The sequence below is a fragment of the Stomoxys calcitrans genome, chromosome 3, assembly GCF_963082655.1.
Source record: "Stomoxys calcitrans chromosome 3, idStoCalc2.1, whole genome shotgun sequence".
Classification (NCBI taxonomy): domain Eukaryota; kingdom Metazoa; phylum Arthropoda; class Insecta; order Diptera; family Muscidae; genus Stomoxys; species Stomoxys calcitrans.
In genome coordinates, this window is record NC_081554.1 from 31114921 (window position 1) to 31132520 (window position 17600).

Consider the following 17600-nt stretch of genomic DNA (forward strand, 5'->3'; position numbering starts at 1 on the left):
ATCCGCAATTACTTTTTGGGCAACCCAATATGTAAACTTTTACTTTTTTTAACAACTCAAGGACCTTTTTTTTGGTGCCATGCCCAAATGCCCTTTTCATTATGCCAACATTATAACATTAACAAAATGCAATTTTCGCTTCTTATTCGACATTTGTAAATATTCAATGACTTCTATTGCATTGCACAAAAAAAAAAATGCTGCAATTCTGTCATTCATTTTCCCAATTCTCAAGTGACAACGACAGTGCAGTGAGTACTTTTAGAAGAGTGCAAAAAAAAAAAAACATTGAAAATGTATAATTCATATTGACATTTAGCTACGGTGGCATACAATCTGACAGCAGACACTTTACATTTGTCAATGCCCAAGCACAATGCTTTATCAACGATGTTGTTATTATTTTGTTGTTGCTGCCGTCGAGGCTTTGCCCTGAGGCTCTTACGTGAACATTTTGTTATTGTTTTGTCTTTTTTTTACATTGCATTGAATATTATGCGGCTGTCAATATGACATTTTCAGGTTAATGTATAACAGAGCAGCAAATATAAAGAAAGAAAAAAACAACGGCACAAAGGTTTGAAAAGTCCACGAAAAACTAGTCAACTCTAATCAGATAAATTAAAAAATGATATGTATCAGTAGACAATTTAACATGAATTAATACGACAAAAAAAATTTGGTAATTTTTTTGTTTTATACACAAAATTCCTTAGTTGGAATGGTTAAGCAAAGCCCTAAACAGACAAAATATGTACTGATATATAAAATTGCATGTATATTGGAATTCTTTTAATCCATGTGTTTACACAACCAATAAAATTTGGTTATGTTAGATACTCGTAGTTGTCGGTGTTCCAATTATGTGTGTGTGTGTGAGTGTGTGTGGGTTTTTGACAGACCATTTTGGAATTTGCCAAAAATAGTTTTCAAACTCATACCAGCAAAATAGCATTGGCGAAAAAAAAATTAAAATAAAATAAATACCTCCATTCAAATGGCTTTGTTCAGATGGTTTGCATTTTAGTTTAGTGGCTTATGAAAAATGGCTAGGTATTTATAGAAATTCCTAATTTGCGAATTGTTTGCAAGTTATCTCAATAGATGAGATTGGAGATTGGTTATGTAATACCAATAGTAGTTAAAGTAATGAAGTAAAAAAAAGTTAAGATTTATTATTATTTATTATACCAAATTATAAATGACAGCTGCAACATGGTATTTGGCAGCTCATTGTATTGTTTACAAGCCACCAAAAGCATTCACTTCTGCCTGTATATAAAATGAAACTTTTCCTGAGTTTAGTTTATGCATAATGGTGTGATTACGGTATATTTGGCTGGAAAATGACAATTGGCTATTGTTGGCGAACTCATACACCTCAAGGTGAGCAAAATTATTGTGTGTCGCAACATAAATCCCTAAATGAATAATGCTGAAGAGTAAAATTTCCTAAATGTGTAATTCTTAAACTTCCAAAATGAAGGTGTCTACTTCCTGTATGAGAATTTGAACCTACGAATGGCCACCTTTAGTAGTTTTCCATCCCAAGTGATGGTATGGGCAACTGTAAACGCCGTCTGCTGATCTCCAATCGTTTCAATCGAGCCTGAAGATAAAGTAAATGCGACTTATCGGCTCGAGAAAACATTTTGGAAGCTGCTTTGTAACCATAGGCAAGCTGACATTTTGGTTGTAGATCATGAAAAGACTCGGCACCAGCACATAAATCATGTGTAAACTTAAAATGAGTTGAAGACCATGCTCCGCACTTCATTTTCGTTCACACAGCGGTTGTCCATTTCGCCGGATGCCAATATGATGGCCATTTCTATTTGGGTTATTTTAGAGAGCAAGGTAAAAACTAAGAAATATGGCAGCATAGATGCGCTGAAGAAAGGCATTGTACTGAAATGGGCCAAAATATTGGTACCTCGTTTTCTTTCCGACCCAGAGTAATAGTGCCTTGACTATTGCTCTGAGTGGTCATATCGAGCAAAAGTAAATGAATACTGAAATATAGATTACTTTCAAGCACTATGGTCATTGGAACCAATAAACAAGTAAAAACGCATTAAATTCGGCTCTGTCTAATTTTGGATAGCCACCACCATAGATATTTATATTGGGTTTCCCAAAAAGTAATTGCGGATTTTTTAAAAGAAAGTAAATGCATTTTTAATAAGACTTAGAATGAACTTTAATCAAATATACTTTTTTTGCACTTTTTTTCTAAAGCAAGCTAAAAGTTACAGCTGATAACTGACAGAAGAAAGAATGCAATTACAGAGTCACAAGCTGTGAAAAAATTTGTCAACGCCGACTATATGAAAAATCCGCAATTACTTTTTGGGCAACCCAATATTATTTTATTTTATTATAACTCTAACACATCTGCATTAATATCCAATTGTGCCGATCTTCATACAAGTCTCAGTTTCAAATTCAAGCGTAATAAGGTAATAAAAGTGGCTCTTATGGTCTAAAGACCTTAAACCCTGGCGCGAAATAGCTGTGAGCTGGAACATTGAGGTTCGATCTGTGTGGTGTTCATTGCTGTCACGAGAAGCTTAGCTGAGAGCTACCGGGCGCGTCCACAGGTTGCGGATAGTGGAATGCTCCCTTCGGAGTAGCTGTAACCGCAGGCGCGGACAATCAGCGGTATCGAGTGGAGAGTCTCAGTGAGGGGTCAGGTGGCACCGGCTCTTGCACAAATACTAAATGCTTACAATGCTCGATATGACAAGGCGAATTATTGGCGCCTTTAAATAACCAATGGCCACCCTGTTCCCGCGGCGATCCGTCCGTTGAACCGGAACGAGCTTGCTCACCTACAAAAGCTTGACGAGAATCGCCACCTCCACATGAAAAAGGTGGTTACAACAACAACAAAGACTTGAAATCGGCAGATGTCTGGTGTGGACCATTCGCATATCTGGAGGTCTAACCCATCTCACTGTTCCGAATTTCAGCCAACTCTGTTAGTAAATGCGCCTACTTTAGGTTAGATTGGGTTGAAAAGAGGGTGAGGATATTAATTCGCCCCATGCCAGTATGGACATACACCTAACCCAGTAATCTGCTTGTTGTGCGCTCTAAAAACTAAAGAGTAACCTCGAAAAAGAAATTTTTGTGTAAGGAATTCCGTGAAACTTACAAAAAGCTTATTTGATCTCCATACCATTCCCCTAAGTTGGCTCATCTCTGGTTTTGTGTCCCCATCTTACTACCGGTGTCTTTTAGCCACGAATGCTGGACAATGACATAGAAAATGCTTCAACTTCTACAACTTCACATGCTATCACTTGCCGTACCGATTTTGCATAAGTGAGCCTATAAGCCTATGTGTCCCGTTATAATACCAAATGCTATACTGACCTCCTTGTTACTTCCTTTTAGCAATAGCTTCGTCCTTTTACGATACGGATCATCCAATAGGATTTTCGCCGTCCTGAAAACCGTTTCGCTGTTCCACAGTTCGTTGCCCAAGCCCCTAACTCGAACTGCGTCGAAAGGCTTCGGGTTAAACAAGTTTATTGACGACAGTCCTCTGGCCTTCACCGCCAAATCGTCTGCCTTACATTCCCCCTTACTTCGTTATGGCCCGGCATCCAAACGGCGCGGATTGTGCTTTCGTCAGAGAAGGCGTTAATCTCCTTCTTTCACTGCATGACTGTTCGCGACCTTACCGTCTTAGTTGTTATTGCCCTTATGGCCATTTTACTGTCCGTAAAGATGTTTACACTCAACGCCCTCGCGTTAGCACCACACCACCTCAGGCATTCTATGATCGCCTGCAGGACCCTATTATGGTCAGGCAGTCTAAAACAGATCTCAGTCTCTAGGTTCGCAATGTGACCTCAAGGCCCACTCTGTCCTCTAGCTTTGATCCATTCGTGTAACATGATCTTCCAGATGGCAATACAAGGGTTCCGTCAGTCCAGGACTGTGTCGATGACTCGAACTCAAGTGCCGTCTCAGGTATCCCATTGGAAACCCCTTCCTTTCAGGTTTCCTATCGTCGTCTCGATTATACCGCGATGGTATGAGTTGCTCCCATCCTCAATCGATTCTCCCACCACCTTAAGTCTCATAGCCGCAGTGGCTGCCTCACACTTAATCCGAATGTCAATGGATCGGATATCGAGAATAGTCTCCAGTGCCCTAGTGGTGCACACATAACACAAAAATCAGAATCTTGGACAGTATGTGGTATAAAAAATCTGGCCATATAACTTTAAGGATATATGGTGTTATGGTCTGGTGGACGGCGCTTCAAAAGTCCCTCTTCTGTCCAATACTCAGCCGTATCTTAAGGATGGCTTGTTTGTCCAACGCAGCCGCACTGAGAATGGCACCATCTGATAAACACATTCGGGTTACGTCTTGAGCCCTTGGCAGGCCCAATTTCAATCCGAACCGGTTGACATTTTGTACGTAGTGCTTAGTTATGACTTGCATACCAACATGCACGACAAGTATTATGCAAATCGGTTTGGAACCTGATATATCTCCCATATAACCTTCTTGGGCCCCTAAAAGCTCGAATTGTATAGAGATGGTCTGTATGTTTTTCGGTTGTTTTCGGCTGTTAAAAAGTTGTAAACGTCATATACTTGCATTAATCGTATAAAAAGTAGCAAAGTGGTCAAGTGTTTTATTTCGATATCATACTATTGTTATAGATTTGTTTTGTCGCGTAAATATGATAAAAAATAAGTTTTTATTTTAAATCCATTTATAGTCTGCGCTCCACCATCCAGAGCAGTTTGACCGCATTAAGATATTCACAATTGTAGGCAGACTGTATTATTAAGGGGCAATATAAGTTTAAAAATGTTTTATGTTCTTTCTAGGAAAATGTATGTCATATACGTCGTAGTATCTGACAGGCCATCTCTGGTTATGCATCTGTTTTCGCATTAACAATAATAAATACGTTAAGTACAACAATGCACTTTTACTTAGTTTATTTTGTGTAAAATTTTAACAAAATCCATGGTGGTAGGTACCCAAAATTCTCTCCATCCGAACTTGGCACGTCTTTAACTGGTCATTTCTTTAATCAGCTGTATTATAAGTTAAAAAAGATTGACCACTTAGCGTTTCTTTGTGTGAGGGAATAAAACACCCATTTTGCTTGATATAATTCATAGGTGGCAACTCTTAATATTGGGAGTAACTGCAAACAGCCGTTATAATATTCCATATATTTTTTTTCTCTTCTTCTTCTCACTCTCTGCGATCAGAGAGGGCACTCTGATTACGAAATGACAGATGTAGCATGATTTGCACATGTACCCACACACACATATGAATAAAACGTAATAGTTGGCATTTACTAAGTGTTATTGTTTTTAAGAAAAGCAGACAAAACAGTGTATTAAATACATCAGCCAGACATTGGTGTTATATTTCATATACAACATATTCCCAACAATAAAATTTCCCAAATTCAATTGAAATAATAACAATAATAATTTCTGAAGTAAGTTTATTTAGGTTGCAAAACTTCTTCCCAACGTTGAGAAAAAAAATGAAATGTATTGTGTTAAATAAAACTGAAATTAAGCAGAAAACAACATTAAGATATCAAATGATGGGAGACTATTGAGTTGCATAACAAAATGCAAGGGACTATACAATTTCGTCAAGACTTAGATGTTAATAAGACAAAATTTTGCTTTTCATCAACTAATTAGTTGGGAAAATCATAAGCTGGGTATATAAATGTGTATATATACACATTGTATTGGGTTGCCCAAAAAGTAATTGCGGATTGTTTAAAAGAAAGTAAATGCATTTTTAATAAAACATAGAATGAACTTTAATCAAATATACTTTTATTACACTTTTTTTCTAAAGCAAGCTAAAAGTAACAGCTGATAACTGACAGAAGAAAGAATGCAATTACAGAGTCACAAGCTGTGAAAAAATTTGTCAACGCCGACTTTATGAAAAATCCGCAATTACTTTTTGGGCAACCCAATACATACATATTGTATGAGCAAATGGGGCAAGTAGGTATTTTGGGAGCATGTACCCAGCAAACCAAATGTCTGATGTCAGACAAATCTGAACAAATTCTGAAGTCTTCCGATAAGATCTTCGGAATTCTTTTCGACATTCTGAGGGAATTTGTGTTCCGACAGTTTAGAAAAAAGACTGAACGATTTCTAGTCGCCTCTTCGTATCGGTTTTTTTTTTTTTAATTTTTCTTCCGATAGCTCTTAAGGAATTCTGAACAATTTCTGGACTGTTTGTCTGAAGAAATTTTTGTTCCGACAGTTGTGAAAGAATTCTGAACGATTTCTGCACTGTTTCTTTGAAGGAATTTTTGTTCCGACAGTTCTGAAAGAATTCTGAATGATTTCTGACCGTCTTTTCATATGGGTTTTTTTTTGAATTTTTCTTCCGAAAGTTGGGAAGGAGTTCTGAACCATTCATGCACTGTTTGTCTGATGGAATTTCTGTTCTGACAGCTGTGAAAGAATTCTGAACGATTTCTGACCGTCTTTCCGTATGGGTTTTTTTTTGAATTTTTCTTCTGACAGTTTGGAAGGATTTCTGTACTGTTTGTTTAAAGGAATTTTTATTCCGACAGTTCTGAAGAATTCTGAACGATGTCTGAACATCTTGTCGAATGTTGTTTTTTAATTTTTCTTCGACAGTTCGGAATGAATTCTGAATGAAGTCTGAACTGTGTTTGATGTTTTCGTTTTTTTTTACATATTATTTACATATTAATTTAAATAAAAGATGATTGCTTGCATTTTTCTTGTGTATTTCCCGGTTACGATCATTTTGCGAATGACTTTTATAAATGTTGAGAGCAGGAAGAAGAAATTAGCATAGGTTGCCTGTTTAGGTAACTGTTATTTAATGCTAATTATGTGTTTGTGCTTCTCTGCAAAGATAATTTTGTTGTTGTATATTTTTGAGAATATAAGGGTTGAATTTAGTGCTTAGAAAAATGCAGTTTTAGAGAGAGGAAAGAAGAAAAGACAGATTTTGTTGTTGTGTCTTCATTTGTTTAGGTTGAAAAAGCATGGGGATATTAATCCGTCCCATGCTGCAATGGACATACATATAGCTGGTTCAGATCCTTACCCCTTAGAAGTATTATAACATCGTCTTCTTAGTAGACAGGTTCAAATCCCTCCCCAGTCTGCATCCGTAATAGGTAATTTACTCATTCATAGGAGTGGCGATAAAACGCCCCCTGTGTTGTGCCTACAACCAGACTTTCGGAAAATATGCAAGTCCTAGGCACGCTGTGATCCTTATCCCTTAGAAGTATTATAACATTGTCATCTTAGTAGACAGGTTAAAATCCCTCCCCAGTCTGCATCCGTAATAGGTCATTTACAGTGGTCATTCACAGGAGTGGCGATAAAACGCTCCCTGTGTTGCGCCTGCAACCAGACTTTCGGAGAATATGCAAGTCCTAGGCACGCTGTGAAAATAGTGGCCAGATGGGGCGCCAGATAGTCGGCTTTCTTCTGTAGTAACGCCGGAGCTTGGAGCATTACTCTCGACTACAGGTGCCGAGGCACCCAGACCTAAAGGAAGTGAGGACAACATGCTACGGTCCGATATCATCATTGCAGCTATTGGATCTTTGGAGTCCATTTTGAACCTATTCCTAAAAGACTTCAAAATTTTTATGTAATAGGTAATACCTATTCCGAGATACATATATTTTTCTATGCCCAACGGTTATACATATACAGCGGTCACAAAAAGTATTCATCATTAGCAAAATTGATAATAAATTCACTTATTTTGGGTAATTGAAGAAAATTTAAAGTAAACAAATAATGCAGTTTTATGCAATAGTTTATTTTTCGTAATATGTTTTAAAATAAATTCAAAAAATAAATTTAATTAGCGCAAAAAATGCAATTTTATATAATAACACCAAAAACAGAACAAAAAAAGTATTCATCATTGATGTGCTATCATCAAAGTCAAATTCAAATATTATTTGGGAATCCCCCTTTTCTGTTTTATTTAGTAAAGGAGGCTTTGCCCTTGACAGCAAATATTTAATTTCATTGAAAATATAGTTTTTGTCAAAATGGGTCGTAAGCAAAACGAGGTTTCTGATGAGGTAAAAGTTTTGATAATAAAACACCACAGGAATGGTTTAACTCAAAAAACTATCAGTGAAATATTAAATAGACCACGATCTACTATACAATCCATCATCAGAAAGTGGACAGAAACGAAAACTGTTGACAATAAACCAAGATCTGGTCGACCAAAAGCACTTTCAGTTGGAGATGTGCGTTGGCTAGTGCGGCAAGTTCAGAAAACTCCGAAGACAAATGCGACCATTCTTCGTAAAAACACTATGGAATATTTAGGGAAGGAAGTTACTACACAAACAATTCGAAATACACTCAAAAGGCATAGTTACAGAGGAAGAACTGCACGTAAGAAGCCCTTTATAAATAAAATAAACCGAGTGAAAAGGCTAAACTTCGCAAAAATGCATGTAAAACAGCCCGAATCATTTTGGAAAACAGTAATTTTTGCAGACGAGAGCAAGTTTAATCTTTTTGGGTGCGATGGAAAGGTCATAGTGTACAGAAAACCAAATACAGAGCTTGAAGAACGAAACACAGTTGCTACTGTAAAACATGGTGGAGGTGGTTTAATGATTTGGGGGTGTATGGCGGCTTCAGGAGCGGGAAATCTTGAAATTATTAATGGAGTAATGGATCATAAGTATTACATTGACATTTTAAAGAGGAATTTAAAAGATAGTGCTGTAAAACTTGGGCTTGGTAATAACTTTCAATATTATCAAGATAATGACCCCAAACATTCTGCTTTAAATACCAAGATGTGGATGCTGTATAACTGCCCCAAAGTCATTAAAACTCCTCCTCAAAGTCCCGACTTGAACCCAATTGAACATCTTTGGGAACATCTCGAACGCAAATTGAGAACGCGCAATTTTTCGAGCAAGAGTCAAATGCAACAGGTGATAATGGAGGAATGGACTAATATAGACCAAAATATAACCGCTAAATTAGTCCAATCGATGTCAAACCGTTTAAAAGAAGTTATAAGACGCGGTGGTCGAATAACAAAGTATTAATTTTTTTAAATTATGTTATTTATTTTTTTGTTTTTTTGCAATGATGAATACTTTTTTTGTTTAATTTTTTGTGTTCAGCTGTAAAATGGCCCTTTTTGTTCCAATAAATACTATTTTTTTCTTTAAAAACAATGAAATTGTGTACATATATATCACACAAGCACTACTGCATCATTAGTTTAATATGTTTTTATTCCAATTGTCTTTTGTAGACTTATTAAAAAAAAAACATTGAATGATGAATACTTTTTTTGACCGCTGTATCTTTATTTGTAGACTATTATGTGTGTCAATAAAACAAATCAATTCAGTTTGTTGATTGATCTCTGTATAATGTTTCGGAAGATACATCCGATTTCAGTACGAAATTACTTCAGAAATCGCTTAGAAATCTTTATGAAGTTTCGGAAGGTATGTCCGATTTCAATACGAAATTACTTCCGAAATCGTTCCGAAATCTTTACGAAGAACGTTCGATTTCAATACGAAAGTACTTCTGAAATTGTTCAGAATTCGACGAAATTTCGGAAGGAACATTCGATTTCTATACGAAATTACTTTCGAAATCGTTCGGAATTCTTTACGAAATTTCGGCAAAAAATTTTCAGCGGTGGCTTTCCCTTCCCTGTACTGGCAACAAAGAGGTGTAGCACTGTGGCACGCCGTTCGGACTCGGCTATAAAAAGGAGGCCCTTTCATTGAGCTTAAATTTGAATCATACTCCACTCACTGATAGGTGAGAAGTTTGCCCCTGTTCCTTAGTGGAATGTTCATGGGCAAAATTTTGCAATTTGCAATGATATCGTTACGATTGTGGATCCGAAGTCGGAAGAATTATACGAAGTTCATACAGATTTCATTATGATTTAGTAACGATTGGTTTGCTTGGTATTTGTAGTCGAAACCGCATAACTGTAATACGCTTTAGTGAAACTTGATGAGAAGAACCATCCATTTTTGGTGTTATTAAATGGAACGAAATTCGTTTAAGTGAAAAATCGCTTTATTGAAATTACCGCTAAACTGACAAATTTATACAACCCGACTTCCGTTTTTATACAAAAATGAATTCGAAAATAATGAATCTCTGACTTTTAAACAGTTTTACTGGGCATTACGCTTTTTCAACGCAAGTTAATTCATACATAATTAGTACGTTGACTTGAGAATTCGCTTGCACTTATGCTTATATCGCTAAACTGGAAACTAATTTCACTTATCCAAATTACGCTAAACTAAAAATTACGGATAAGTGAAACCAAATTGATGCATTTCTAGTGTTTCACTTATCCGGTTTCGCCTGTATATTCAAGATATACCTATTTGAAGAAGTTTACGTACTTACTTTAATTGGCTATGAGAGAACATTTGTTCCACTAGCCGAACGCTCATTCTAAAATCTCTGACACCAATTTTCCAGATGTCTCCCACCACTTGATCTGAAGATTGCTTGTATAAATTTCTTAAAATGGTTTTAGTTTCAAGGTAAAAGGGTATATTGGAAACTGTATCTTTTTTGTAAATGAATTTCGATGATGACCATAAATGGTTCTAAAATAAATTCCACTATGCAGATGATGTTCTAAAAAATAAATTAAATATAATTTTTTACAATTTAAATATTTCTATTACTACACTTAATATTGTTCAATACATGAAAATGAATGCAAATGCCACCGTAAGACTTAGCTTTATACACAATTTGCCATTTGAGAAAACTTTCTAAAGTTTATAATTATGTATATATTCTTGTGAATATTTCCTGAATTACTTATATTTTACAACAGTCAATCACCCCGAATGCATACTTGTAAGCCGCATTATGCTCCCGTGTGACATATACAAAGCTGCTGGAATAAAAATGAAAACTTTCAAATTAACTTTCCTATCAGAAAATCTACAAAAATTGCTAAAACATATTTTTTCCTAAGGCCCAAAAAAAAAAAGTGGAACTTTTGCAACAAAACTCCCTCTACCCAAGCAAGTACTTCATTAAAAATTCATAATGTACTTAAGAGAATTTTCCCAACTGCAATATTTTTCCTCTAGCTATAATATTCCTTATGGTACCATACGGCAGTTAAGATTAGCCAAAGCTCTATAACAATGGCAATAGCAGCAGCAGCAACTTATAGCACAACAATGTAAACTGTAACAACTACACTTTGGAGATATGTCACTTGCTTGCTGAGGAATTTGAAATGAGCAAAAGAGATCGTCATCATGTTTTGGGATACGTAAAAGTCGACATGGACAACACAAAGTCATTGTTTTATTATGTCATATAAAATGAGACATAATAATAATAAAAATAATGATAACTTTCCATTACTTGCAGGGTGTTAAGGCAGAGTTTTTTTTTGCTACCTATTTTTGGGGTACGAATAAAGTTTTTTTCTCCCCCAACCAAAACTTTGTCCTTTGTGAAAAACGCAATATCAGAGAAAAAAGTATACTCTTGAAGACAACAATGTTTTGTTATTGGAAAGCAAGGAATTGACTATGTGACATGTTGTTGTTGTTGTGAATATAGTATAACCTCAGCTGTTAGTTGTTCTTCTTATTTTCTTTTATTACACATGATAATTTTTGAAACTTTGGGCTAAAAAAAATAAGTTCAAGACTGTTTCTTCCCACTTTAATTAATCATTCAGGAGCAATATGATGTTGCTCTCCGTTGGAGGTGAACGTGTGAACAAGAAATTCTTGCAATATTTCTCAGTTTGAAGTCACCTTGTGCTTAAGTTCATTTGAAGGACAAAAGCATCGATTCATAACTATAATGCATGGGCTAAAAGATGCTTAATTTCTTAAGAGAAAGGTTACCTTTTTTGTTAAGTAGATATAATATATATTTTTATAATATTACGGAACGGCCAATGGTTTTTTAAAGGCGATTTTGTGGTACATATTACGGCCAAACGACTGAATGGATTTCAATGAAAGTGGCATCAATCGAAAGATATTTTTCCAGAAAAGCGACGAATATATATGAAAATTAATGTTCCTTAAAGAAAAGCCATATAAATTAGCTATAAATTTCCAATAAAAGAAGAAGAAGCATAAACACAGCAAATTGTTGTTGTTTTTTTTATACATCATTCGTAATGGGTGTGAATGCAAAGTCATAGGTGAGAGTATTAGTGGTGAGAGTAAGAGAAACAACTGGTAGATGTGCGAGAGAAAGAGTATCACCATTTGTAGTAGGTGAGGGTGTTGTGGGGGTGTGATGTGCGTGGTGAGAGTAAGAGAAACAACTGGTAGATGAGCGAGAGAAAGAGTATCACTTTTTGTAGTAGGTGAGTGGGTGTTGTGGGGGTGTGATGTGCGTGGCCCTACTCGGCATGTTGGTCAGCCAATTTCTTAAGACTCGGCTTTGTGTTGTTTGTATATATATATCAATGGGATCCTACACAAGACAAAAAATTTTGTAACTACAGTACAGGTCGTGGGTGGGAGTCACTTATTGTAAATAAACATAGAAGGGAAAATTAAAAAGAAGGCAGGTTAATTAAAAAGACAGCTGCTCAGTCGAAGTAACAAATTGTGTCGCTATGTTATATACTCAATGAACGAAATAGTTGGTGGATAGTTTAAAGAAGTAGGGGAGAGGATGCAGTATTTTGCAATATGTGATGGGCTCATATCTTTATTTAGCAAAAAAAAAATCTATTTGTTTGTAAAGGGTGATTTTTTTGAGGTTAGGATTTTCATGCATTAGTATTTGACAGATCACGTGGGATTTCAGACATGGTGTCAAAGAGAAAGATGCTCAGTATGCTTTGACATTTCATCATGAATAGACTTACTAACGAGCAACGCTTGCAAATCATTGAATTTTATTACCAAAATCAGTGTTCGGTTCGAAATGTGTTCATTCACCGTAACGTTGCGTCCAACAGCATCTTTGAAAAAATACGGTCCAATGATTCCACCAGCGTACAAACCACAACAAACAGTGCATTTTTCGGGATGCATGGGCAGTTCTTGAACGGCTTCTGGTTGCTCTTCACTCCAAATGCGGCAATTTTGCTTATTTACGTAGCCATTCAACCAGAAATGAGCCTCATCGCTGAACGGTGAATGAACACATTTCGAACCGAACACTGATTTTGGTAATAAAATTCAATGATTTGCAAGCGTTGCTCGTTAGTAAGTCTATTCATGATGAAATGTCAAAGCATACTGAGCATCTTTCTCTTTGACACCATGTCTGAAATCCCACGTGATCTGTCAAATACTAATGCATGAAAATCCTAACCTCAAAAAAATCACCCTTTATGTCCATACAGACGACATTATTTATTGTCTTTAAATTTTCGCAGTGAATAAAGATTCTGCGAAAAAAAACGGGATTTGTGTTTGGTCGTCTTTCCACGAACATATTTAAAAAGTACATGTCTGCTTTGTGACTCTTAGAGCTAATGCGACGAAAGGTGTGATCAAAGCAAAATGGTGTAACAAAACTGGCATAGAAAAAACGAATCTAACATAGAAATATGGCGTCATGTGTCTGAGGATCATCCCAGCCACTAAAAACAACGATGCAGTAGCGTTATAATAAATGTTAATAATAAATATATCCATGATGGTAGATATCAAAAGTTTGGCACGAACTTTATGCGTTTTTGCTTGTTAAGTTAAGATTGGATCGCATAACATTGGCCATCTGTTATCCGTTGATCTTTGAGCCTTATGTCGACAAATAGCTTACATTTCGTAAGAACCATATTCTCCTGGAATATGTTAGTTAGTTCCTATACTTGCAAGCTCGTTTGCTCTACAATTTCCTGGGATATCTCTGTGGCGCTGCACGCAGAAAAGATGAGTTTGGCTGTTCAGTAATTTTATTGAGAGATCAGCGATAATCCAGTGAGATTTTTGGGTTAATTATATCATCCACTTCACTACGTCTTAAATTATAAGAATCTGCCCATGGAATATACTGTAGTGTCCAGGAAGCCTTAGTGATATGCGTAGTTTTAGCCCTTTTCCTGAAAACATTTTTGATTGCCAAACGATCTTCCGCGAATCTTCTACATAAAGGTCTACGAGTCATTGACGATTCCCTAGTATTGAGGACGAATATTCTGGAAGAGAGTTCCGCGAATCGTGTATATGTGTTGCTAACGAATAAGTCAGTCTGGAACAGTCTGGAAAGATCTAAGAATCGCGCAAGAATCTTGTGGGCGAGTACCAAATGAGTGCTTTGGAAGATTTATAAAATACTTTCTAGAAGAGTTGCACATTGCACGCCTGAACGAGTTGCAAGAAAGTGTTTTATATTTATTAAGCATTAATTTCTCACAATTGCGCATCATTCGCTTGGTAGATCTAAAAATGCATATTAGGTAAGATTAGTTTGTTCATTGTAAATGCAACAACTATTACTCCTCGTATTCATCATTGTTAAATATCGTTATATGAACCAAGTGAGAATTCTGTTTGATGCTGTGTAAGTTGTCCACTCAAAACAAAACATCGAATAACATAATTCAATACAAGTCCTAAACGCACCAGTCATGAAAACAATCGCGTAGTTAACTTTACAGGTGATTTATAAACATATCTTCTTCAAATCGTTGCGAACAGTTGTTAAATCCGTTAAAATTATGTGAGAATTTTGTCTGATGTTGTGGAAGTTGTCCATTCAAAACAAACAAACAACAAACAAACTCAGGCGGCGAATAAACAAATTTTCTGGACGATTATATCGCAATGAGTTACGCAATAATCGTCTCGAAGCGTTGCTAAAACTTAAGCGTACGCAATCGAATGTCCAATGATATCCTTGAAGAGTCTCACGATTCATACATAAGATTATAATGCAATGGATTGTAAGAGAATTATTGCTAAAATTGCGCGGACGCAATGATATCCTGAAAGAGATTTTGCGAATCATAGAACCATTCATGAGCTGCTCCAATGTTTCCTCTATGGATTTTGACCATATATTCTGGTGTGAAGATTAGAATCCTCCGCAGCTAAGAACCCTCGAATGAATCCTCTATGGAGTTGCAAAGTCCATCGAGGATTTGTTCAGGGGCTTTTCCAATTCAACCTTGTATTTTCTTAATTTAACCCTTAATTCCCCGTGACGGGCTTTGTTTGACCCTTGATTTGATAAAATAACAGGTGTATCATTTGAAAATTATATCAACTTCTTCCATAGTTTCCATTACCGTTTCTGGTCTATTAGGGATAGAATCGTTGAACGTGCACCTAATTCTATTTTAAGCAGCATTACTTCTATTAAGGAGGAATTTTTTCATTTAAACAGCACGCAGGGTACGTTCCCTATAAATCCAAATGCATTGTGTTGGCGGAAGGAAAGTTAGGAATGGGAGGGAGTAGTAATTATTGACATTTGTCTAGAATATCTGGATGTCGTAGTCGGTGGGGAAGATATTTGCCAAAAGTCGATTCCACATACGATCAATTCGAGCGAATTATCTGTGTAGTGCATTGTTCGTTCAGCTGGCCAATCAATCTCAAAGGAGAGATTTTGAGGAGGGCCTACATATTCATTATTTTCACTAGGTCTAAAGCTTTTGTAGCAATAATCATAGATATTGTGATCATCCAAGACTTCTCAGTTACATTTTCTGCCGATGATATAATTTTCAATACAAAGGCGGCGTGCTGCATATTTCTTTAAACCTTTACTTAAATCACTGATGAATATACCCAATAAAATCTTATATTGTATTCTCTTCAGAAAATAGGTTTCCTTACATAATGTTTTCTCTTACTGAGAACTTTGGTGTATTTGTTAGTTGATTTTTTTCTTTAAATTTTAACTGCATTCAAAACTTTGGAAAAAAAAGTTTGTGAAACATTCATTCATCGATTGACTTACATCACAAAATTTGAATAAATTGTCAAATAACTTTGTATTCCTGCCACTGCTGCAAATTTTCTTTTTATTACTCTCTCAATTGCATAAATCAATCAACACGTGGCGACTGCTGATGTCGGAAAGCATTTGCATTTGTTTGGTTTTCAATTACGTTTTATTCATTCAAAAACTTAACTTTTTGTTGCTTTTGTTTTAGTTTTTTTTTTGTTACTATTTCATGTGAAATAAAACGTAATCCATATTTCTTTTCTTGGGTTTTCTCATTTGTATTATTTTTTACTTTTTTTTTGTTTGATTACTCGATTACAAAACTAACGGCGGCGGGTTTTGAATTTCTTAATTTTGTTGTTGTTGTTTTTTTTTTATAACGCGTAATTGCTGATTGTTGGTGTTTTCTTGGCCAGTATTTTAATTTGCTTTAATTTGTAGTTGTTGTTTTCGTTATTATTGCAATAACAATATTTGATATTGCTGTGGCTGTTGCATTTAATGAACATGTTCGAGCTGCTGTCATAGATGTTGCAGCTACCGTTGATGTGGATGCCAAATACTATATCCATTTTGACATTTGCAAACGAATCATGATGCATCAATGGCAACACTCGCAGACAACAATATCCATGCATAGTTTCAAATTTCACTGCATTTCAAATGGCACTATTGATTTCAGGCGTAGAAGATTTTTTGAGGGACGGGAAGGTGGTGGTGATGGTGTTGGAGAAAAATTCAACGTACCTAAAAAGAGAAGAGATGGAAAAAATTTAATTAAAAAGCAAATAAAAATTCTATTCATTATTATATATATTATTAAACGGGTCTTTTTTTATCGAAATTGACATCAACAAAAAGGATCTTTTCCAGAGAAGCGACGAATGTATATGAAAAGTAATATTACGAAAAGAAAAAGACATGAAAATGAGGAATTAGTTTTCAATTAAAGAAGAAGAAGCATAAAATAAGCAATTGTTGTTTGTTTTTTTTCTAAAGCATTCATTATGGGTGTGAATGCAAAGCCATGGGTGGAAGTGTTAGTGGTGAGAGTAAGAGAAACAAATGATGCGAGAGAAAGAGTATGACTTTTTAGGTGAGGGTGTTGTGGGGGTGTGATGTGCGTGGCCCTACTTGGCATGTAGGTCAGACAATTCCTTTGGTTCGGCTTTGGCGCTTTTTTTTTGCTTCTTTTCTAAAGCATTCGTTATGGGTGTGAATGCAAAGCCGTAGGTGGAAAGCTTAGTGGTGAGAGTAAGAGAAACAAATGATGCGAAAGAACGAGAATCACTTTTTAGGTAAGGGAAGTGCTAGTGGTGAGAGTAAGAGAAACAAATGATGCGAGGAAAGAGTATCACTTTTCTGATGAGGGTGTTGTGGGGGTATGATGCGCGTGGCCCTACTTGACGTGTAGGTCAGGCAAATTCTTTTTGGCTTGGCCTTGACGTGCGAGACATTTGTATTGTTGTTGTTGTTTGTACATGTTTTGCGAGGCTGACATGAAACGAAAGATATTTCCGATAGATGTGCAGAATAAACATAAAATAAATTTTTCGCAAATAAAATCCATGAAAATGAGGAATTAATTTTCAATAAACATAGCTCCCATATATATGCATCTCCCGATTTTCACTTTTAAGGCAT

General features: G+C 35.9%; 1 protein-coding gene across 6 annotated transcripts in view; it reads right to left on the reverse strand.

The window, feature by feature from the left end:
• The window catches only part of LOC106090588 (protein split ends), a 327322-nt gene that overhangs the window by 61911 nt on the left and 247811 nt on the right, over window positions 1-17600 (reverse strand). For 4 of the 6 annotated variants that reach the window (XM_059365849.1, XM_059365848.1, XM_059365850.1 and 1 more), the window contains one exon: window positions 15969-16703. The exons of the other annotated variants lie outside the window; for them this stretch is intronic. In XM_059365849.1, the coding sequence (XP_059221832.1) occupies window positions 15969-15970 (2 nt within the window). In that variant the 5' untranslated portion in view covers window positions 15971-16703. The remainder of the gene's footprint in view (window positions 1-15968; window positions 16704-17600) is intronic. 6 annotated transcript variants of the gene reach the window in all.